This window comes from Leuresthes tenuis, unplaced genomic scaffold (assembly GCF_036924035.1).
Source record: "Leuresthes tenuis unplaced genomic scaffold, fLeuTen1.0.hap1 SCAF_17, whole genome shotgun sequence".
Lineage (NCBI taxonomy): Eukaryota > Metazoa > Chordata > Actinopteri > Atheriniformes > Atherinopsidae > Leuresthes > Leuresthes tenuis.
Window position 1 is genome coordinate 789,156 of NW_027325371.1, and position 22,700 is coordinate 811,855.

The 22,700-nt window shown below is 49.5% G+C and overlaps 2 protein-coding genes across 3 annotated transcripts in view; both read left to right on the forward strand.

The window, feature by feature from the left end:
- The window catches only part of med15 (mediator complex subunit 15), an 88,158-nt gene that overhangs the window by 34,763 nt on the left and 30,695 nt on the right, over positions 1 to 22,700 (forward strand). The gene's annotated exons all lie outside the window — the stretch shown is intronic.
- LOC140272648 (zinc finger protein 646) lies at positions 598 to 22,546 on the forward strand. Of its 2 annotated transcripts, XM_072368032.1 has the most exons (5): positions 598 to 761; positions 11,925 to 14,724; positions 17,377 to 18,486; positions 18,575 to 18,670; positions 19,329 to 19,418. In XM_072368032.1, the coding sequence occupies exons 2-4, from the start codon at positions 12,134 to 12,136 to the stop codon at positions 18,651 to 18,653; spliced, it is 3,780 nt and encodes a 1,259-aa protein (XP_072224133.1). In that variant the 5' UTR covers positions 598 to 761; positions 11,925 to 12,133; the 3' UTR covers positions 18,654 to 18,670; positions 19,329 to 19,418. The 2 variants fall into 2 exon arrangements, with proteins under 2 accessions (XP_072224133.1, XP_072224132.1); XM_072368031.1 differs by lacking the exon at positions 18,575 to 18,670 and having other exon boundaries at positions 19,331 to 22,546.

Genomic DNA, 22,700 nt, shown 5'->3' on the forward strand with positions numbered 1-22,700 from the left:
GAAATAAATATGAAATAACTATGAAATAAATATGAAATAAATATTAAATAAGTATGAAATAAATATGAAATAAATCGCCAATAAGCCCTAATTCTGTGCTTAAATAAATAAATGAACGTTTATGTGTTGAATATCAGGATAAAACAGAAGGAAATCAATCAGTTTCTGTCTGTATTTATTAGATCAGGAGGTTCTGATCCATGTGGGACTTTTCATCTGATAAATATGAGCTGGTTACACCCACCGGGGCCCACTGGGTCCGGTCCGGTCCGGTTCGCCATCCTCTGGACTGACTGACTGATATATATGAGTGCTGGTTGATCCACCTGTCCTATCCAGGTGGGACCAGGAGCTGTGACATCATGAGGTGACCTCAGCTTGTAATTCGGCCCTGGCAGCAGCAGCCTGGTCCGGTCCGGTTCGGTTCGGTTCGGTTCTGGAGCGGGAGACGGGCTGCCAGCTTGCCTTTCCGACCCAAGCGGACCCGGTGGGACAGCCGCGGTGGCAGAGCCGGGAACATTTGTCCTGCGCATGATGACGCGCGCGTTGCCGCGCCGCGCCGCGCCGCGCCGCTCCGCTCGGCTAGCAGCGGCAGCGGCAGGAAGTGCTGCTGAAGCGGCGGCGGGGGGACAGAGCCAAGAACCAAAAGTCTGTGGTTGAACGGGAGGGGAAAATAACCATGTCTAACCCGTGAAATGTGCACATCCTGCGCGTCCACGCCGTGCATCGATCTCCGTGTGGGCGCAGAGGCCAATTGAGGGGTAAGTGTGGGTCCGAAAACGGAGCAAAACCGAGGTTTTCCATCAAAGGGGGGCCGCGGTGTGTTTGTCGAGATCTTTGTGTAGCTCCGGGCTAGCTGGGATGCTAACCTCTGCGAGCCGCTGCAGCGGCGACACAATTCCTGTGAAAACATGTGAAGTGGAAATGCGGGGCGGCTTTCGGCGGTGTGTGCAGCTCTGTGTGAGCGCTGTTTCTGTGTTTTGTTTGTCATTTGGTTGTCCTGAACTTCCGTTTTCCCCCTTTCTGTGATTGCGGAGGGAGGGGGTGGGTGCTAAGCGACTAGCCAGGCGCTAACGCTGCCGCTAGCTCGGCCGAGCATCAGCCTGCGTTCACCGCCTGCTCTGTCCTAAAAGCTCGGCTTTTCCAGGCTGAAATGTCCGCGGGGAGCTCTGGTGGTATTTTGCGTCGTGTTTCCGTGGGTGAACTCTGCCCGGTCCCCGGCTGAAACGTGCCAGCGGGGTGTGTTTGCGGGGTGAAAAGCGGGCTAACCCCGCTAGCTTGGGGAAAATGGCTCGCTGCTGCTGGAAAGCCATTTTCCGATGTTCGTGGGGTCTCAGTGAAAGTGGGCTGATGGCTGCAGGTGCTGCCCTGCTCTGCGGGGAGGGGGCATCATGTCGGAAACACACGGCTGAAACGGGCTTTTCCGCGGCCAACCCCCTCGCTGCTCCCTCCCGGTCTGGCCGGGATGGAGCAGCGCTCCCCGGTGAAAGTGGGGAGTCCTGGGCAGGAAATGTCGGCCGAGCCCCGGCGGTGAGGATGCCCCGCTTTGTCCCGACACATTCCTGGGTGGCAGCGGGAGGAGACGGGCCAAGGTCAGGGAGGCTGGCGGCGGCTGCCCGGGTCCGGTCCACCTCCTTCAGGGAGGAAAATGCCCGATTATCTGATGTGGAGCTAAAAAAGGTTCGGCTGAATGGTTGAAGCCGATCAGAACCAGGTGTTTGTGTGTGAATGCAGCCGGGAGAGTCCTGCAGCCGGCCGGGAGACTCCTGCCTGTGGCCGGGAGACTCCTGCAGCCGGCCGGGAGACTCCTGCAGCCGGCCGGGAGACTCCTGCAGCCGGCCGGGAGACTCCTGCCTGTGGCCGGGAGACTCCTGCAGCCGGCCGGGAGACTCCTGCAGCCGGCCGGGAGACTCCTGAAGCCGGCCGGGAGACTCCTGAAGCCGGCCGGGAGACTCCTGCCTGTGGCCGGGAGACTCCTGCCTGTGGCCGGGAGACTCCTGCGGGCAACCTGGGCTCAGATGGAGGTGTTGTAGATTAGATTAGATTCAACTTTATTGTCATTGCACAAAGTACAGGCTCTGAGACAACGAAATGCATCCAACTAGAGGTGCAAAACAGCAGTAAAAGTGGTTAAAGTGCAGAATATGTAAAGTGAATAAATGCAACACAGCACTAACAGTTCTGGGGATCCGGGTTTGTTTACAGGAAGAAGTGAAGAAGGAAAAGTTGTGATTGGCTGCAGCTCAGAGTCAGATCTGAGGGAGATGCTGCATGTGTCGGTCTGACAGGAGGCTGGAAATGTGTCTGAGAGGCAGATAAACAGCAGAATGTGTCAGAAATGTCTGTCCAGATGTTCTGAAGCTGCAGGAAACTTCAGAACCTTCCAGTGTCCTGAAGATTAAAACATCAGATACAAGCACTGTTCGGCTTTTTGGCTTTATGGATTCATTTAGTACCCAGAGTCATTTCATCCTGTTTCCTGTAGCTTTAAAGTGTCCTGATCAACAGTTCTGCAGCTTTCTGAAACCTTTAAAGTGTCCTGATCAACAGTTCTGCAGCTTTCTGAAACCTTTAAAGTGTCCTGATCAACAGTTCTGCAGCTTTCTGAAACCTTTAAAGTGTCCTGATCAACAGTTCTGCAGCTTTCTGGAACCTTTAAAGTGTCCTGATCAACAGTTCTGCAGCTTTCTGGAACCTTTAAAGTGTCCTGATCAATAGTTCTGCAGCTTTCTGAAACCTTTAAAGTGTCCTGATCAACAGTTCTGCAGCTTTCTGAAACCTTTAAAGTGTCCTGATCAACAGTTCTGCAGCTTTCTGGAACCTTTAAAGTGTCCTGATCAACAGTTCTGCAGCTTTCTGGAACCTTTAAAGTGTCCTGATCAATAGTTCTGCAGCTTTCTGAAACCTTTAAAGTGTCCTGATCAACAGTTCTGCAGCTTTCTGAAACCTTTAAAGTGTCCTGATCAATAGTTCTGCAGCTTTCTGAAACCTTTAAAGTGTCCTGATCTACAGTTCTGCAGCTTTCTGAAACCTTTAAAGTGTCCTGATCAATAGTTCTGCAGCTTTCTGAAGCCTTTAAAGTGTCCTGATCAATAGTTCTGCAGCTTTCTGTAACCTTTAAAGTGTCCTGATCAATAGTTCTGAAGCTCTTTCACAGTTTTTCTTTGGACATTTTCTGCTTTTTCCCTCATCTTCAGTCCTTGTTCCTGAGCATTTTCAGTGTTTTTTCTTTGTTCAGCCACTTAACTCTGACCTTTGACCCCTTCAGGCAGAGAAAAGGCTCCTAACTCAAGGGATGAACCAGTGTTGTGTCGACACAGAACAGACAACTTAGCAAAGAAGCCATTTTAAACTGGATCTTTAGGCACTTTGGTACCAGCAGCCTGTCACAAAGACACATCATTTGGAGAAAGAAGCACTTTTCTGTTGTTGTTTACATGGCAAACAGCTCAGAGTGTTACATCAGCTGTTGATTCAATCGAATTAAGACAATAAAGTATTAGATTACTCAACAGGTCCCAGCTGCTCTGTTCATGCTGCAAACTTCCATCTTTCAGTAAAAACAACAGGTTTATTAATCCAGCTGGTGGTCGTTTCCAGACTGTGGCTCTGCTCCAGCAGCAGAGGTTATAGCATGTAGCATGTAGCGTGTAGCATGTAGCATAGCAGGGTTATGCTCAGGAAGGCGTCATGAGTCCATACAGCAAGTTTGGCATCAAATCTATGAGTAGAAGTGCATTTTTGCTACTTATAGCACCCTCTAAAGGTCAAAGGTCACCAAAATTCTTGCGCCTCTCAAAGAAGTGGTCATGAGTCTGTGTTAGAAGTTTGATGTCAAAACATCAAACGGTTGGCGAGATATGGCCTCACTTCCTGTTTGGCGTCGTCGCCGCCAACTTTGCTGCTTTTTGATTGGCTGCTGCGGGCAAACGGAAGCGAAATGAAAAAATCCACACGATTTTGTGTTCTTGACGTTGACTTTGTCCTGGATACGATTTTATCGATACCGCGATATATATCGATATTTTGTTTCCCGATAAAGTACCGATTTGTTTTATTTTATTTTTTTAATAAACTTTATTGAAAAGGGGACACGAAACAGTGATAAATCAGTTAAAGAAATGTTTTATAGAGTGCAGAGCTCAGTGGGTTTGATGCTTTTCTGTTTATAGAACGTAGGATTTTTGTAATGTTTGAGCTCCAAAACTGAAAAAGATGTGATCAGAGAATTTTGATTTAGCAACTAAAACAAGCAGGTTGATGATGTAATATTAACAACATAAACATGAGTCCTTCCACACGGTCCAAAGGAAGCGACGATTCAAATCACACTTTTTCATTCATGTCCCTTTAAAATCCGTCAGAAAATGAAGTGTAACTATATTAATATATAATTATAATTATATTATTAATTGTAACTGTATTAAATCGTATCGAATCGTTGGCTGAATGCTAGCTAGTGCTAGCTACAGCCCCGGTTAGCGGTTACCTTCTTAAACACGGCTGAGGGGAAGCGAGCCGAGACTTTCCCTCAGAGCGGGAAGAAGAAGATGTTTTTGTTCTCATTCAGAGTTTGTTTTATCAGCAACGAACAAAGGGAATCTGGAGCAGCGTTTTAAAACGGGAGCTATGGGAGGACTTTAGCTGCAGAAACGCTTTTAGGCGGGATTTTAAAGCACAGCATCTTCGGTCTGCACCGAACCAACGACCCAGGCTAAGGTCAAGTATTCCTGCCGCGTCCTTCAACACGAGAAGCCGGTCAAAGCCAGACAAAGACGGCGAAGTTGTGAAGGAAGGAAGCCTTTCACGAGTCTTTTTGTAGACTTTAAAAATGAAACCGAGATCATTAAAGAAGTGCAATACGAGCACGATGTGAGGGAGGATGGAAGGAAGGAGGCTTTTCCCTCCAATTTGACTGATGGGGCAGAGTTGTTTTCATCAGGATGGTTTTTGAGCACCAAGAAAGAGCTATTTATATATCTTTATATCTCAGCATTTTAAAGTCGCATTAAAAGGATATTTTCATGCTTTCTTGGGATTTGTTTGAGACAAACTGCTGCTCTTCAAGCTGATCTCATCCCAACTGATGGGATCAGCCTGCTGTGTTTAAAGGAGGTGGATCTCATCATCGTGTCATTCCAGCCTTGTGTGGACAGATTTTAAATAGATGGGAGATGGTGTGTTTGAGGAGAAGCTCGGAGGAGAATGATGCTGAGCTGCTGCTTCTCATGGATCTCAGGTGCAGGGAGATTCTGGGCCAGATTTACGGAGCTGTTGCCTGAAATCAAGGACTCCCTGAAGCTATCAAAACATTAGCATTCAGCTGGAGGACAGAGCTGCCACAAACGATTATTTTAGTAGTCGACTAATCGGATCGTATATCGAATGTAAAACATGCAGCTTATGGCACCAGGAAGCAGCTGCTCTGATATAACCATCATTAGCTTTCAGCCTGTTTAAGCTATATGCTAACTAAAAAAAAGACTATTAATATCATAGTTAATTAACCCTTGGATGAAATCTGCAGCTTGTTGCAACAAACAATTATTTAACTGTGAAGCAAACACATAAAAATAAACACTTAAGGTTTTTTTTAGGTATTTCTTTCCTTCATTTGTCTCTGGCATCAAACAGCTGCATTTAATTCATTTTAAGCTCCTGAAACTCAGGAATTATTCACTAAAAGTTTTGGTCTCACTGACTCAAATATGTTCAGTTTGGACTCAGTCAGGACATTTGCTCGCTGAGGTGTGCATGTAGCTAGCTTTGTAACAAAGCCGTCCATTGAAGAGTAACGTACTTTTTTAGCTTTAGAAAACATTAGCGTTCCTATTCAAACACATCATTATTATAACGTTACAGAAAACACATTAAATATGTGTGCTAAGGCTAATTAATCACATCGTCATCGCTAATGTTAGCGTTTACAGCTATCAATATGAGTAAGTAGCAAGCTAACTCTCTGTTTACGCTAATTTTAGCAGCTAACTAGCCAGTTAGCTTACCTAGATAACGGTACCTCTTCACAACATGCTTCCTTTTCAGCTCGTGCTGCTGTGGAAGGAAAGTTCTGCCTTACAGATACTGCATTGCACACGTTTGTCTTTAGCTTTCTTAAAATGCTCCCACACTTTAGAGCTCCGTTGCCGGGTAGCCATGATACCAGAGCCCGTCTGGTTTAACTTCCTGTGACATCACGGCTGACGCAGCGGAAGGTGCCGCAGCAGCTTTGAGAGGAAAACAAAGTTTGAAAAGGAAAAAAACAAACGCGTCGACGAGATTCTGACATTAAGATCAAGGCCAGATCAACCTGGAGAGCATGTAGTGTTCTGGAAGCTGGAGGAGATGCAGCTTAAAGCTCCGTCAGATGCAGGTTAAAGCTCCATCAGATGCAGGTTAAAGCTCCATCAGATGCAGGTTAAAGCTCCATCAGATGCAGGTTAAAGCTCCATCAGATGCAGGTTAAAGCTCCATCAGATGCAGGTTAAAGCTCCGTCAGATGCAGCTTAAAGCTCCATCAGACGCAGCTTAAAGCTCCATCAGATGCAGGTTAAAGCTCCATCAGATGCAGGTTAAAGCTCCGTCAGATGCAGGTTAAAGCTCCTTCAGATGCAGGTTAAAGCTCCATCAGATGCAGGTTAAAGCTCCTTCAGATGCAGCTTAAAGCTCCGTCAGATGCAGGTTAAAGCTCCATCAGATGCAGGTTAAAGCTCCATCAGATGCAGGTTAAAGCTCCGTCAGACGCAGGTTAAAGCTCCATCAGATGCAGGTTAAAGCTCCGTCAGATGCAGGTTAAAGCTCCATCAGATGCAGGTTAAAGCTCCATCAGATGCAGGTTAAAGCTCCATCAGATGCAGCTTAAAGCTCCGTCAGACGCAGGTTAAAGCTCCGTCAGATGCAGGTTAAAGCTCCATCAGATGCAGGTTAAAGCTCCATCAGACGCAGGTTAAAGCTCCATCAGACGCAGGTTAAAGCTCCATCAGACGCAGGTTAAAGCTCCATCAGACGCAGCTTAAAGCTCCGTCAGACGCAGGTTAAAGCTCCGTCAGACGCAGCTTAAAGCTCCATCAGATGCAGGTTAAAGCTCCATCAGATGCAGGTTAAAGCTCCATCAGACGCAGGTTAAAGCTCCATCAGACGCAGGTTAAAGCTCCATCAGACGCAGGTTAAAGCTCCATCAGACGCAGCTTAAAGCTCCGTCAGACGCAGGTTAAAGCTCCGTCAGACGCAGCTTAAAGCTCCGTCAGACGCAGGTTAAAGCTCCGTCAGACGCAGGTTAAAGCTCCGTCAGACGCAGGTTAAAGCTCCGTCAGACGCAGGTTAAAGCTCCATCAGACGCAGGTTAAAGCTCCATCAGACGCAGGTTAAAGCTCCATCAGACGCAGCTTAAAGCTCCATCAGACGCAGGTTAAAGCTCCGTCAGACGCAGGTTAAAGCTCCGTCAGACGCAGGTTAAAGCTCCGTCAGATGCAGGTTAAAGCTCCGTCAGATGCAGGTTAAAGCTCCATCAGACGCAGCTTAAAGCTCCATCAGATGCAGGTTAAAGCTCCGTCAGATGCAGGTTAAAGCTCCATCAGATGCAGGTTAAAGCTCCGTCAGATGCAGGTTAAAGCTCCGTCAGACGCAGGTTAAAGCTCCATCAGATGCAGGTTAAAGCTCCGTCAGATGCAGGTTAAAGCTCCATCAGATGCAGGTTAAAGCTCCGTCAGACGCAGGTTAAAGCTCCGTCAGATGCAGGTTAAAGCTCCATCAGATGCAGGTTAAAGCTCCGTCAGATGCAGGTTAAAGCTCCATCAGATGCAGGTTAAAGCTCCATCAGACGCAGCTTAAAGCTCCGTCAGACGCAGGTTAAAGCTCCATCAGATGCAGGTTAAAGCTCCATCAGACGCAGGTTAAAGCTCCATCAGATGCAGGTTAAAGCTCCATCAGACGCAGGTTAAAGCTCCATCAGACGCAGGTTAAAGCTCCATCAGATGCAGGTTAAAGCTCCGTCAGACGCAGGTTAAAGCTCCATCAGATGCAGCTTAAAGCTCCATCAGATGCAGGTTAAAGCTCCATCAGATGCAGGTTAAAGCTCCATCAGATGCAGGTTAAAGCTCCATCAGATGCAGGTTAAAGCTCCATCAGATGCAGGTTAAAGCTCCTTCAGATGCAGGCTAAAGCTCCATCAGACGCAGGTTAAAGCTCCATCAGATGCAGGCTAAAGCTCCATCAGATGCAGGTTAAAGCTCCATCAGATGCAGCTTAAAGCTCCGTCAGACGCAGGTTAAAGCTCCATCAGATGCAGGTTAAAGCTCCATCAGATGCAGCTTAAAGCTCCATCAGATGCAGGTTAAAGCTCCATCAGATGCAGGTTAAAGCTCCGTCAGATGCAGCTTAAAGCTCCATCAGACAGAGAAGAAGCCACATGAACATGATCCAGAAACTCTGCCGTCTTCTCTGGACCGAAGCTCATTAAGATGGACTGAGGCGGAGAGGAAACTGTTCTGTGGTCAGGTTAAGTTCAGTTGACACATTAATGTCACACAGGGCAGCCTTTCACAGCGCCTGGGGAGCAGATTCAAGGTGCTCAACGGCACCTGGAAGGAGGTGGACTGCGTCCCACTCGCTGTCAGTTCACCAATCTCTGAGCAGGGAATCGAACGCCAGCCTTCAGGTTATTGGACGACCCACTGAGCCACAGCCGCCCGTGGGATGGATGGAAATCATGGACCTCCAGACCAAAGAGGAGAAGGACTCAGTTTTAAACTTGTTGAACCAGGATCATCAGGTGTCCTGCTTTGACCCGTAATCCGCTCAAGTCTTTGACCCGTTCTGATCCCTGTCAGCTCTGGTAACCTTGAGAATCATTAGAAATCCTTGAATATGTGCCTGCAGTGTCTAAATCCTGGTGTTTGTAACTAGATGAGTAGCTGTGGGTGGTAATCTGCTGCAGATTCCAGATCAGCCCGTTAAAACTGACCGAGCCAGTTTAATCTGTGAGCTCCTGAAGCAGCTGTTGATCTGATTACCGACGGCCGCGTTTCCAGCAGCTTCTTCACACTCTAACAACAGGTTAAAGCGATAAAATACTGTCATTATTCCAGAAACACAACTCTGAGAGGCCTTTTTCTAAACCGACCTCGTTGGTTTAATTACTGGAAAGTTTTGGTGAAGTATCAGAGAGACTGATGGACTCGGATATCTGCACAAGTTAAAAATATAACTAGATTAGAGTTTAATGAGCTGTTTGAGCTGCTGACTGACAGGAAACCAGAGATTAGAAACTCCTCCAAGAAGGTAACTCAGCTCAGAGATGTTCCCAGTCAGCAGCTGAAGGAAATCCAGAGAAGCCAAAGTAAAGCGTCAGTAACACCTAAAGAGAAGAAAAGATTCAGATTTAAGGTGGAAACTGAAGAAATGCTCCATTAAAAGGCTCCATCCTGCAGAGCTGGACTGAGATTTTTGTTCGGTTCTATTTTATTTTTTCTCTATTCTGGAAGAAAGTTTGAGAGGAAGTTCGCCATTATTTCCAATAATCTTATTATTTCCAATAATCTTATTATTTTTGCTTTTCTCCGACACTGTAAAACTGTAAAATCATCCTTTAAGAGTGGGGATCGGAACATTTTTGTCAGGGATTGTATTTCTGAAGTCTATTTAAATCAGAACTCTTTGAAAAGAAAATGCTGGTTAAGTTGGACAGAACCTGGAACCTAAATCAGGGAAACATTGCAATCAAAAAGGAGTCAAAGGGAGTTCCTTTGGTAAGAGGTCCAATAGATAAGTTCCAGTTCTAGTGGGATCTGAGCCATCTGGTGCCCCCCCTAGTGGAATCTGAGCCATCTGGTGCGCCCCCTAGTGGGATCTGACCCATCTGGTGCGCCCCCTAGTGGGATCTGAGCCATCTGGTGCGCCCCCTAGTGGAATCTGAGCCATCTGGTGCCCCCCCTAGTGGGATCTGAGCCACCTGGTGCGCCCCCTAGTGGGATCTGAGCCATCTGGTGCGCCCCCTAGTGGAATCTGAGCCATCTGGTGCGCCCCCTAGTGGATCTGAGCCATCTGGTGCCCCCCCTAGTGGATCTGAGCCATCTGGTGCGCCCCCTAGTGGGATCTGAGCCATCTGGTGCGCCCCCTAGTGGAATCTGAGCCATCTGGTGCCCCCCCTAATGGTATCTGAGCCATCTGGTGCGCCCCCTAGTGGGATCTGAGCCATCTGGTGCCCCCCCTAATGGTATCTGAGCCATCTGGTGCGCCCCCTAGTGGGATCTGAGCCATCTGGTGCGCCCCCTAGTGGGATCTGAGCCATCTGGTGCCCCCCCTAATGGTATCTGAGCCATCTGGTGCGCCCCCTAGTGGGATCTGAGCCATCTGGTGCGCCCCCTACTGGGATCTGAGCCATCTGGTGCCCCCCCTAGTGGGATCTGAGCCATCTGGTGCGCCCCCTAGTGGAATCTGAGCCATCTGGTGCCCCCCCTAGTGGGATCTGAGCCATCTGGTGCCCCCCCTAGTGGGATCTGAGCCATCTGGTGCTTCTTCAGGGACATTCAACAAACCTTAGAACTTTATAAACATCTTAACTCGTGTTTTAGAAGATGAATTAACACAAGTTACTTTCATTGGCCAAGGCATAGGGATGTGTCATTTTACAGTGTTTAAAATGAGGCTTTCAATGTTGTATTGATGATTTGTTTTTGTTTTTTAGAGTTGGTGGCTTATGTTATGAAAACTGATTGATTTAAAGGAGCGTCTGTATGTATCAGTAAAATAAAGGTGATCCATAGCAGCTACTCTGACTAAAGCCTAGTTCATACTTCCGCGTCACATCGACGTCTTCATCGAGCGTTCAGAGTTCTGCATCGAAGGAACACGTTGCTCTGCAGTTCACCGCCATGCCGGTAGGCTGAATGTTTCTGTTTCTGTATTTATCAGACGCTTTTATCCAAAGCGACTTACAAATGAAGATATAACAGCTTTATAAAGCTAACAATAAGCTACATAGAAGGAACCCAGGAGTCTGACTCTGTCAGAGGGGACAGAGTAGAGATAGGGTGCCTCTAGGGGGTGTGGCTGAATGGTTGTGTGGTTTCGGGTTATAGCCGAATCCTTGCCTTTTCTTCCAGTCACAGTTAACAACAGTAAACGATGGCAGGTGCAGCAGCTGTATTTGCAGCTGGAGCTCATCAATACTGAAGAACAAATGCTTAAATTGCAAATGTTGAAGCAGGCGACAGAGAAGATGTTTGCGGAGGTGGTCTGTAGGACCGGCCGAGGCTGAACGGGTGAATTTACAGCCTGGATGAACAATTGCACTTTCAATACTTCAATAACTTTGAGATTCTTTGCCGTGTTCAGCCATGAAGACCGGAAAAAAAAAAAACTGCCCGAAATTACGTTCTGAGCGGACCAATCACGGCCCTTGTATGCTCGTGCTAATTAAACAGAACCTTTAAAACAATAGTATGAAGCTGTGACATTGGACATAAAGCAATAAAACTGGCTGAACTCTAAATCTATCACAGTGAGGATCGCCACCTGCTGGTCCAGTGGTGGTCCTTCAGCTGCCCAACATCCATGCTGTGCTTTCTACTGCAGATTCTGCTCATGGTTTGTTACGTAAATATGCAAAAAACTGCAAATTCTCAGTATAATAACAATAACTTGCTGTTTTAATTTTTGGCGTTTTATAAAGACTCAAATGCAGATGATTAGTAAGGGTAGAAGTCTTCGAGTTCACCCTCGGATAGTTTAATTCCAGCCAGCAGTCAAAACGTCTTGTATTCATTCAATGAAAAGTTAATCTTTCATACTTGATGTGTTCTCAGATGTTTGTGTTCAGTCAGACGATCAGTTCTAAAACTGTGATGTTCACTGAAGGCTCCACAGTGAAGAGTGTTGTTTAGTTTCTCCATAAGTAATCCCCTTTCTTCTGCTTGTTTCCACAGTGATACCTCATTGGCTGGTGTGACCCCCGCAGGCCCGCTACCTCCCGAGGCGGGTCCTGATTGGCTGGATCTTCTCTGATGGGAGAAAATGGCCGCCACCCTCAGTTGAAGAGCGAAGCAGCGCTGTTACCTTATCCCACCCCCCACATCACTGTTCATTGCTGCATTGTGAGCCGTGATTCCCTCCAACTGATTCGCTGTAGAGTACTATGGCAATGCATGATATGAGTCGTGCCAAGGGTTTCCCCTGTAAAGAATGTGATATGGTCTGCCCGAGTACTCCAAGTCTTCTAGAGCATATGAAAGCACATTATCAACAAGAAGAGAGTGGACGTTTCGAGTGTGAACAGTGTGGAAGGATTTACAAGCACGCAGCCAGCCTCGCCAACCATAAGAAGTCTCACGAAGTGGGTTCATTCCAGTGTCCGGTTTGTACGCGTACATTGCCCAACGCGGTGGCTTTGAAGAACCACCTGCGTATTCATACTCTTTCTCCCAGCAGTGCCCACACAGAGGAGGAGAGCGAGGAGGTCCCTGAGGAGCCGGGCCACGAGGAGAGGGACTACCGCCTCGCCCAGGACCTCTCAGACGGGTTTGGGCGCTCCCATTTGAACAATAGTGGTATGGGACATAGTGTCCTGCAAGGCCACGAAACAGACGACCACAGGAAGAAAGGTTCCCCTGAATCCGACGACGCCTGGGACAGACCCTTCAAGTGTGATCAGTGCGACAGAACCTACCGGCACCACGGTAGCCTGGTGAACCACAAAAAGTGTCACCAGCAAGGAACTTTTAAGTGTTCTGTGTGTTTCAAACAGTTCAGCAACCTGGCTGCCCTAAACAGCCACGAGAGAACTCACTCGAAGTTCAAGACGCCGGGGGCCTCCATGGTGAGCAGCAGCAGTAGCAGCAGCAGCCTCCATGACTCGGAGCGCGGCTCCGTATCGCAGTCATCTCAGGGCGATGACACCGCCTCCTGTTTCTGCCACCTGTGCCAGATTGCGCTGCCGAACAAGGCCGACTTCCAGGAGCATATCCTGCTGCACAACACGGCTTCGCCCTCCCTCGGCTTGCCCCGCAGCTTCCCGGGTATCATGCCTCACAACCTGAGTGCCGTCCGGTCCCCAGCATATACGCCAGCCCTGGGGGACCCTCTGCCTCTGCCGCCCCTGCCCACTGAGAAAAGAGGCCCCTATGACCCCATCATGGGCCCTCCGGTAAACAACCCTATCTACACATGTGCGTACTGTGGGGCTGGGCACCCAGACCTGGAGACTTTGAAAGTCCACTATCTGACCCATGATCCCCACCCGGCCTCCCACAGTCAGGACAGCTCCATCCTTAACTCAGACACTCTTAGTTCTGGCTCACAGGGCTCGGTGGCATCTCCCTCCGGAGGCCGTGTGCCTCAAGCCACCTCTCCAGATGATGAAGAGCGCCGCTTCAAGTGTGGGGAGTGCGGCAAAAGTTATCGGCATGCAGGAAGTCTGGTTAACCACAAACGCTGCCATCAGACTGGCCACTACCAATGCACCATCTGCTGCAAGCAGTACCCTCACCTGGCAGCACTGCACAGCCACCTGCGGAGCCACAAGGGCCGTGCCTCCAACCAGCCCATCAACAACGACAGTAATGACTGGCTGTCTCCAGAGCCGCTGACGCTTGACTCCCAGCAGAGCTACGTCCAGGAGGGCAGCGGCGCCACCACTCCAATCTCACTGCCAGGAAACCTTGGGGACGCCGCCCACTTCGTGCCAGACGGGGGCCACAGCAGCGGACTGGATTCCCTGGAGTTTCACGATCGCTTTGACGGTAGCTCGCTCTCCCAGAGCAGTTCCGCTCACCGACAGGCTGACAGGCATGTATGTGCTGACTGCGGCGAGATGTACGGAGATGTTTCAGGCATCAAGTCACACATGTGTCCTCGTCGTGGCCAGCAACAGCAGCAGCCCCCGCCGCAGCAGCAGGGCAACATGTCGAATGGCTTCATGGGTAACATGAGCTACCACAACTCTGGTGGTACCTCACTGGCCTCCGGAAGCTCGAGCAGCATGAAAGAAGGAAGCAGCCAGAGACCGTTCTCCCAGAGCACAGGCAAGAGGATGGGCAGTAATGACAAAGATGACGACGATGATGGAGAGGTGTATCAGTGCTCAGTATGTGGCAATCACTACGCCAGCCTCCGAGCTCTCAGGAGCCACCTACGCAGCCATGCCAACAACCCAACAGGACCGGGACCTGGACCTTCCAACATGGAGCAGGACTGGAGGATGATCTGCTCTACATGTGGCCAGAGCTTCTCCAGGAAGCAGGACCTCCTGAATCACCAGTTAATCCACGGCCCCCAGAGGCCCGACAGTCAACAGGGTATCGTCGGCAGCTCTGCCAACGGCGGCAACAAGATTGACGGCCGCAGCCACATCTGTGTCGACTGTGGCATGTTTTTCGCTGACCGCCACCACCTGATTACCCACTTGTGCCCCGGAAAGAATCAGTCCAACTCCATGAACAAGCCAGGCCTGAACAGTGCCAAAGGGATGTCCGGAGGGGACGGCGTTGGGAGCGGCGTCGCCGGAGGAAGTCGTGATGTTGGTGCTGATGGGCGCAGGCCGATGGTTGACCAAAGCGACAAGCCCCACAAGTGTGACCAGTGTGGGCGAGGGTACAGACACCCCTGCTCGCTCCTCAACCACAAGAAGTCCCACAAGACCGGCGTGTTCCGCTGCCTGGTGTGCCAGAAACGCTACTACAACCTGCTGGCCCTCAAGAACCACCAAAGGACCCACTTCGACCTGAAGAGGTATGCTCATGTCCACCTTTCGGTGATATGCACACATCGCACAGAGGCTAGCAACAAAAATGTTTCCCAAGCTGAAAGAAATGAAGGACATTAGAAGTTCTTCAGGGTTTTCAATATTTACTTTGTTTATAAAATGTTTAGGAAAATCTTCTTCTTCTGCAAAGTCTTTATAAAGGCTAATAAAGACTTTGTATCGTTATGACTGTCTGTGATCCCAGAGAGACAGTATTTGATTATTGATTAGTAGAAATCAGACGATGTAAAACAGTCCTCTACAGTTTTGTAAAGCACTTGATGAACATATTTATTCATGAAAACACAACTTATACATAACCTCAAATACAAAAAAAGAATATATTTTCTGAAAAGAGGGGTAGATTCATTATTTTTGGTAAAAATTGATTCTCTTGAGATAAGTGGAACATGGATCCTGGGCTCGGTAGCCTAGCTAGGCAAAGCTACTGTTACTGTTGGGGTGTAGTTCAGGAAGGTCTGTGGTTCGACTGCCAGCTGGTCTTTGGTCTGGTCCGATGCATCCATCGGTGTGTGAATGAGCCTTTAACATTGTTTAGACTGACATGTGCTGTATGAGTGATTATGACTTGTGCTGGAAAAGCGCTTTTAGTGGTCAACTAGACTAGAAGAGCACTGTATGAGAACAGTCCATTTACCATTTATTGATGACAGGGAGTCCGGTTCCAGGATTATTTCAGGTTGAAAAAGGGACAGTTTTCAGTCGGACTGTTCAGGGAGACGATGACATTTTTATGATGACCAGTAATATTTATCGAGCTGCTTCCACAAACGGGTTTTTTATTTCTCGGATGTGATCATCTCTGGCTGACAGGTCATCCATCTTGGGATAGACACACAACAGAAGACCATTTATGGTTTCCAAGAGGATTTTAACCATTAATTTGGTTGCTTTCGCTTTTGAAAAGTTCTGAAATGTTTTTGACTGGAAGCTCCAAACAGTTTCTCAGTAAAAAAGCGTGTTTTTATATATATTAAGATGCTCGGTGCAGCTCCTCTCATCTCGTCAGGGAACAGCTGAGAAAAGAAGCTCAGAGAGAGAAAAACGTAAAGTTCACATATCGAGTCCACTGAGCAGAAGAAACAGGGTCATTTTTAATGGAAATCATTCGGCTGGTTGGTTAAAATGGACTCCAGCCAAGAACAAACATATCTAATTATCTGAGTAATCAATGGAACCAATCCATCGAATGCTAGCTAGCTAAATAATGCTAACACAGGACCTGCTCGTGTTGGGCTTTAAGGACAGAAAAATGTGCTTTTTATGTTACGGTTAGAAAGGCTTTTTACAAACCTCCAGCATCTCTGGGTATGTTAAAGGCTCAGATAGCCTTTATTAGGACTGCTCTCTGCTTCATGTTACCATTATGTTAGCATTTGTTGGTCCACGACAGACGAGATGTTGGGATTCTTCTTCACACTCAGTCAGAGCATCAGAAACGGGTCGAACCAGTTGGTCTGAGATGCAGATATTAGGTCCTGTTGGCTTCAGCTCGCTCTGAGCCTTATGCTCCTCCAGGATAACTGTTTTCCATCTTACCAGGAACAGAGGAGACCCCCATCAGTCAGGTCTCCGGTCGCTGGAGGTTTCAAAGCCGGAATCGGGGAAATATGTGACGGAAAGCATTCAACTGTCAATACTAATCTAAACACACATCAACCAAAAAGAATCTCTGGATCAGAGCTTTAGACTAAAGGGAGAAAAGGAGTGGGTCAGTAACCACTCTGAGATCTGAGATCATCAAACGGGTCAGACAGAGCTGGCTGGCTTCATCAGAACCAATCTGCTTTGGTGTGGAACAGATATTAAATATTTTGACCTCATGGTGCTGTAGTGCCAGTCGGTGTCAGCAGATGAGGAAGCTAAACTGTGGCAGCCTAATCTGGTGATGTCTGTAGCTTGGAGGGGTTTTTGAACCTTAGATTTTGACAATCTGCAACATGCATGGATGCCTCTGTCTGCTGCTGCTGACGTTAGCTGCAACAAACTCTGCGATGGACCGTAGTTTGTTCCAGGCTCTGGAGAACCGAACCGGTTCCACACAGCAGCAGAAACTGGGCCGTGACCGGGTTCCCCAACATGTTGCTGTTTGGGTCCCTGTGGGAAGTTAAAGGGAAGTTTTCTTTTAAAAGAAATGGTCCGAATGAATGGATCAAATCTGTATTTAAGGAGCTAACATTTCGTTTCCCATTTGACAAGCAAACGTTTCAACCAATAAGTTAGAGTATTGCTTCCAGATCTGTTCCCTGCTGACTTCCTGTTTTAAGCTTAGAAGCTAAACTAAAGAGTACGCAGAGAGTGGTTCTGGCTGTTGCTCCGAGCAGCTCCAGATGGCTCAGAGCTTTGCAGGAAAGGTGGTGATGGTACCACCGTCTGCCTCTCAGCTAACCAATCACACGAGCAGACGCTTGTCTGTAACTCGTAGAAGTGCCCAACACTTTGACTGTCGTACAGGTAACTTGATTGTCCCTAATTGTGGTCAACATTCACCTGAGCCTGAAAAACATGGAGCCTGATGATTAAAACCAGGTCGAGCAGAAGAAGAGGGTCACATGATCAACTGAAAGGTGTTAACTTCCTGTTTCTGTCTCCTTCACCTGTGTCCGTCCCTGCTGCAGGCACAAATGTGAGGAATGTGGTAAAGCCTTCAAGATCCAAAAGCAGCTGATCAACCACCTCCGTCTGCACGAGGAGCACCGGGCCAAAGGTCTGGTCCGGACCGGTCCCAACGGGTCCCGCTTCCAGCAGCCGGGCCCTTCTCAGATGCAGAGTATGAGAGGGGAGTCCTCAAAGGGGCAGGTGATGGGGGTCAAGTTCAGCCATCAAGGCTTCAAGAAGCCATACTCCTCTGCTGGCACCTCCAGGCCCCAGAAGTTCGACCCTGCTGAAAGTGGGCGGCGGCCTTTTGCCTGTGAGGAATGTGGGAAGACGTACCGCCATGCCGGCAGCCTGGCCAATCACAAGAACCTCCACAAAATCGGGGAGTACCACTGCAACGTGTGCAACTCGACGTACCCCAACAGGCTGGCCATGAAGAACCACCTGCGCCTCCATTTCGCCCAGAAGAAGCACAACTGCCAGGAGTGCGGCAAAGGCTTCCGCACCCAGCGGCAGCTCGCCACCCACACCACCGCCGGACTCTGCAAGGGCCCGCAGGGCCCCGGGGCCCAGATGGACTTCGAGTGCGACGGCTGCTGCGAAGGCTTCGCCACAGCCGACGAGCTGGCAGCTCACGACTGCCCGGCGCAGCACCTTCCCTCGTCGTCCTCCACCAACAGCTCCACCAACATCAGCATGGAGAGGAACTCCGTGGACCTGGACTCGGACGAGCGGCCGTATGCCTGCGACCTGTGCAGCTGCACCTACAAACACGCCAGCTCCCTGCTCAACCACAAACACACCCACAAGACCGGCAACTTCCGCTGCAACTTCTGCGACAAGCCCTACACCAACTACATGGCGCTGCGCAACCACATGCGCATCCACACGCAGCGCAAAAAGCACATCTGCCACACCTGTGGCAAAGCCTTCCGGCTGGCCAGGTTCCTCCGGAACCACCAGAAGGTGCACGAGGAGGGCGCCACCCCCTTCGGCTGCCCCACCTGTGGGAAGAGCTTCCAGGGGAGGTCCGGTCTGGCCCGGCACCGCTGTGGGGACAACCAGGTAGGCATGGAGGTCAGGAGGAAGGCCGCTGCACCCACGGGAGAGGCAGAAGAGTGTCGGTACACGTGAGTTCTCGTCAGTTGTTTGTGATTCTTCGAAGTTGAACAAAGCAAATAGTGAAGATAAATTTAGGTCTCTACATGTCTATTACAGGTATATGATCTCCAATCCGGCTTCCTTGGGACCATACGCGTGCCGGAATTCGGATTTTTCTGAAGTTTGGACAGATTGAATTAGTGGAGAGACCAGATAAGTCAACCCTGTTTGCTTTCGGTTAGCATATCTCACACACTGTAGCTTTTAGGCTGCCTTCAATCATGTCATGTTCAGATGTTGTGTTTCATGCTGTTTTCTTCTCTGACTCAGACTCACGGAGCACTTTGTTCATGTTGCTTGTTCCTTCTTATTCTGATGTAGTCTGATTGTTTGTGTCTGTTCTCATGGTCAGCTAGCAGAGTAGAACAGGGAAGATCAGGGAGTATTTGGAGCTAGCTGCACTGCACACATCCGAGGTTTTCTCCGCCACAGCTCAGCAGCTGAGGCTGCCGATGCGCTGGAGGCTTTCTGGGCGGTTCGATGGCACTCCCATCACCTTATTCAGACTGTAGTGAACATGCAAAGGAGGCTGAGACAGAAGCTGTTTGTTTGTGCAGTGCAGGAAGCAGCAGATACCTCCCGGCTCCCCCCCTCCCTCACCCATCCACCCGGCAGCCCTCCCAGTGACCTGTGTAGAAACGCTAATGGTACACAGCTTTGTAGAAGCTCTGAGCCGGATTTCAGATCATATACCTGTATGTTAAAGTTGACTTGACTGAGCTGAGGTCGCTCGTCCACTTCCCGTCACTAATCTCCCCCTTTCTCTCCTCCCGTCCCCCCCCCCCGTGCTACTTCCTGTTTGTCTCTGCACAGATGTGATCAGTGCGGCCGGTCCTACCGCCACGCCAGCTCCCTCCTCAACCACAAGAACACCCACACCGTCGGCATCTACCACTGCGCCGTGTGCCTCAAGACCTACTCCAATCTGCTCGCCCTGAAGAACCATCGCCGGATCCACTCGGAGACGCGCCGTCACCGTTGCCATGACTGCGGGAAGGCCTTCCGCGTGTCCTCCCAGCTCTACAACCATCGGCGCGTCCATCAGAAGCAGCGGGAGCTGACCTGCCGGTCCTGCCAACGAGCTTTCCCCACGCAGGCCAGCTTCAGTCTCCACATGGAGATCACCCATGGCCAGGCGCCACAGCCCCGCCAGCCACGCCCCCAGCAGCCCCGTCCGGGGGGCTCCCAGGAGCTGGGCTGGGGGTCCGGCTTGGACCTCACCCTCATGCAAGAGCAAGGACTCGACCCCAGCAGCTTGGCCAAAGCCCGCGGCCGAGGGGGCGATGATGAGGTCATTAAGCCCCATGTGTGCGACCAGTGTGGGCGGTCCTACCGGCACGCCAGCTCCCTGCTCAACCACAAGAACAGCCACAAGACCGGGACCTACTTCTGCTCCTCCTGCCAGAAGGAGTTCCCCAACCTCATGTCCCTCAAGAACCACCGGCGCATCCACACCGAGCCCAAGCGCTACCAGTGCCCCGACTGCGGCAAGTCGTTCCGGGTGTCCACGCAGCTCATCTGCCACCGCCGCATCCACACCAAGGAGAAGCCGTTCTCCTGCCAGCAGTGCGACAAGCGCTTCTCCTCCAAGTCCAACCTGCGGCACCACATGAAGGTGCACTGGAGCAGCTCCGCCCCGCCGCCGGCCGTTGCTGCGCCCAACTACCTGGGGATGCCCGGCGGGCCCTTCATATAGACTGCTGGGGGTGTGGGGGGGGGCCACATGCCAAAACGTAGCTGAACCTTCCCCCTGCTCACCTCCTCTTCCTCAGTGTGGACAGATAACACACACACACACACACACAGACTGGCGGTAGCTGCCTCCCTCCTCTGACAGTGGACCCGCCCCCCTGCCGGACCTGGACTGGTTCTGAGAGACCCGCGGGTCCGGGTGGAGACATTCGGTGGGGGTGTGAGGGTCCACATGGAGTCACTCTGCGCTCCTTCTGGGACTCGTGTGTCTGGGTGACCTCAGTCAGAGTTTCTGAACCCGTTTGGTTTTTGTACCGTCACATTTTGGGAGGCAGCAGGGAATTCTGGGAACTTTCAGGACTGAAGAAAGAGACTCAGAGCTACTTTTAGTGTGTGTGTGTGCGCGTGTTACAGCACCAAACACTTCCCGACATGTTCACACAGGTGGACTCAGACCTGAGCGATCGTTAGCGCGTTAGCGATCGTTAGTGATTGTTAGCGATCGTTAGCACATTAGCGATCGTTAGCGCGTTAGCGATCGTTAGCACATTAGCGATCGTTAGCGCGTTAGCGATCGTTAGTTTGTTAGCGATCGTTAGTTTGTTAGCGATCGTTAGCGCGTTAGCGATCGTTAGCGATCGTTAGCACGTTAGCGCGTTAGCGATCGTTAGTTTGTTAGCGATCGTTAGCGCGTTAGCGATCGTTAGTGATCGTTAGCGATCGTTAGCACGTTAGCGCATTAGCGATCGTTAGCGCGTTAGCGATCGTTAGTTTGTTAGCGATCGTTAGTTTGTTAGCGATCGTTAGCGCGTTAGCGATCGTTAGTGATCGTTAGCGATCGTTAGCACGTTAGCGCATTAGCGATCGTTAGCGCGTTAGCGATCGTTAGCGCGTTAGCGATCGTTAGTGGTCGTTAGCGATAGTTGGCGATCGTTAGCGCGTCAGCGATCGTTAGTGATCGTTAGCACGTTAGCGATCGTTAGCTCGTTAGCGATCGTTAGTGATCGTTAGCTCGTTAGCGCGGCCGAGGCAGCGAGTCTCTGAGCTCTTTGCTCTACGTCCTGATTTAATTTCTCCTGATTTTTTTAAAACTAAAGATTGGACTGAAAGTGGTTCTGAAGGTGCAGATTTCAAGTTTCTCTGCAACATTTGTAGCATTTCAGGAGTGTTTTTATCTTTTTTAATGAGTCATGCTTCTGTGATGAACTGATCAGTCAGCTGCTCTGACATGAACCAATCACCTCTCTCCGTGTTTCGCTGGTTGTTTGTCTTCTTGGTCCAGTTTAGTTTCCTGTTAGCGTAGCCTACAGCGCCACCTGCTGCCCACACTCTGAACCAGCTGATGGAGACGAGCCCGATGGGGATTATCACAAAATGTTTTATTCGTCACAAACTCGGAAACAAAGAACAGTTTCAGGTCCAGAACTGGGATCAATAACCAGCAGCCCGACCGCCGCCGTCTGAGTCCACGTGTGTGAACAGGAGGTCCGACGGACCTCCGGCCCGAACTCAACCAACGCAGGTGGGGGCGGAGCCTCTGTGTGTATTGTAATCGTTGTATCTCTACAGTTTTGTAAAGGAAAAAAGTGGACAGATCACGTAGTAACACATTTATTTATATGATTATTATTCTTAACACTTGTAATGGACAGCGATAGATGTGTAGGCCGTGTGCGTTTAGAGCTGTGTCGATGTACCGCCCCTGTGTGGAGCCGACGGACCCATCCAGAACCGGCCCGGAGCCACGCAGGACCTCCTCCTCTGCCTTTCTCACTGCGTGACGTTGTGCCGAGACTTCCCATCATCCCCTCTTCTTCCATATTTATCTCCCGGCTGAGTCAAAGGGACGCCGTTCCGTTCCGTATTTATTGGTGTTTCTTTCCCTTTGGATTATTTAATTGCGTTGTTGGAAGCCTCCGTGTGTCTGTCAGCGTGTTCAGGAGCACCGGCGCTAGTTTAAAAAAGATTAAAAGTGAACGCCGTGCAGTGACCGTAAAGTGCTGTAGGAGTCCGTGTGATCTAGAACACAGATATTAACGTCCACCGTCTTCTTCCTCCTCCTCGGTTTGTTTGGACACTTCCTGCCTGCATTTCAAGTAGTTTAGAGAGGAAGAAGGAGGATTGGAGCGACTATAACCCTTTTCGTTTGAAGCTCTAACTTTCTGTTTCCATGCATATATATGTAATGCTTACTATACACTTTTATAAACTATGTTTTGATAATTCATTTCTTAACAGAAAACTTGTCCATATATTATAACCCTTACTGCTGAGTACTGAAAATAAATAGCTGAGAAAACTCAGAGTTTTCAGTCTGTGTGACGGAAGCATCGGAAATGTTTGTTTTTTCAGCCCAAACATGGAAAAACGCCACATTTTCTTTCTTTTATGGAACATATAAGTATTAAAACAGACAAAGTGGATAAAAACCAATGAAAATAAAGAAGTGCGGAGCCATCGAGAGCATTTTATAGTCAAAATAAAGAGTTTG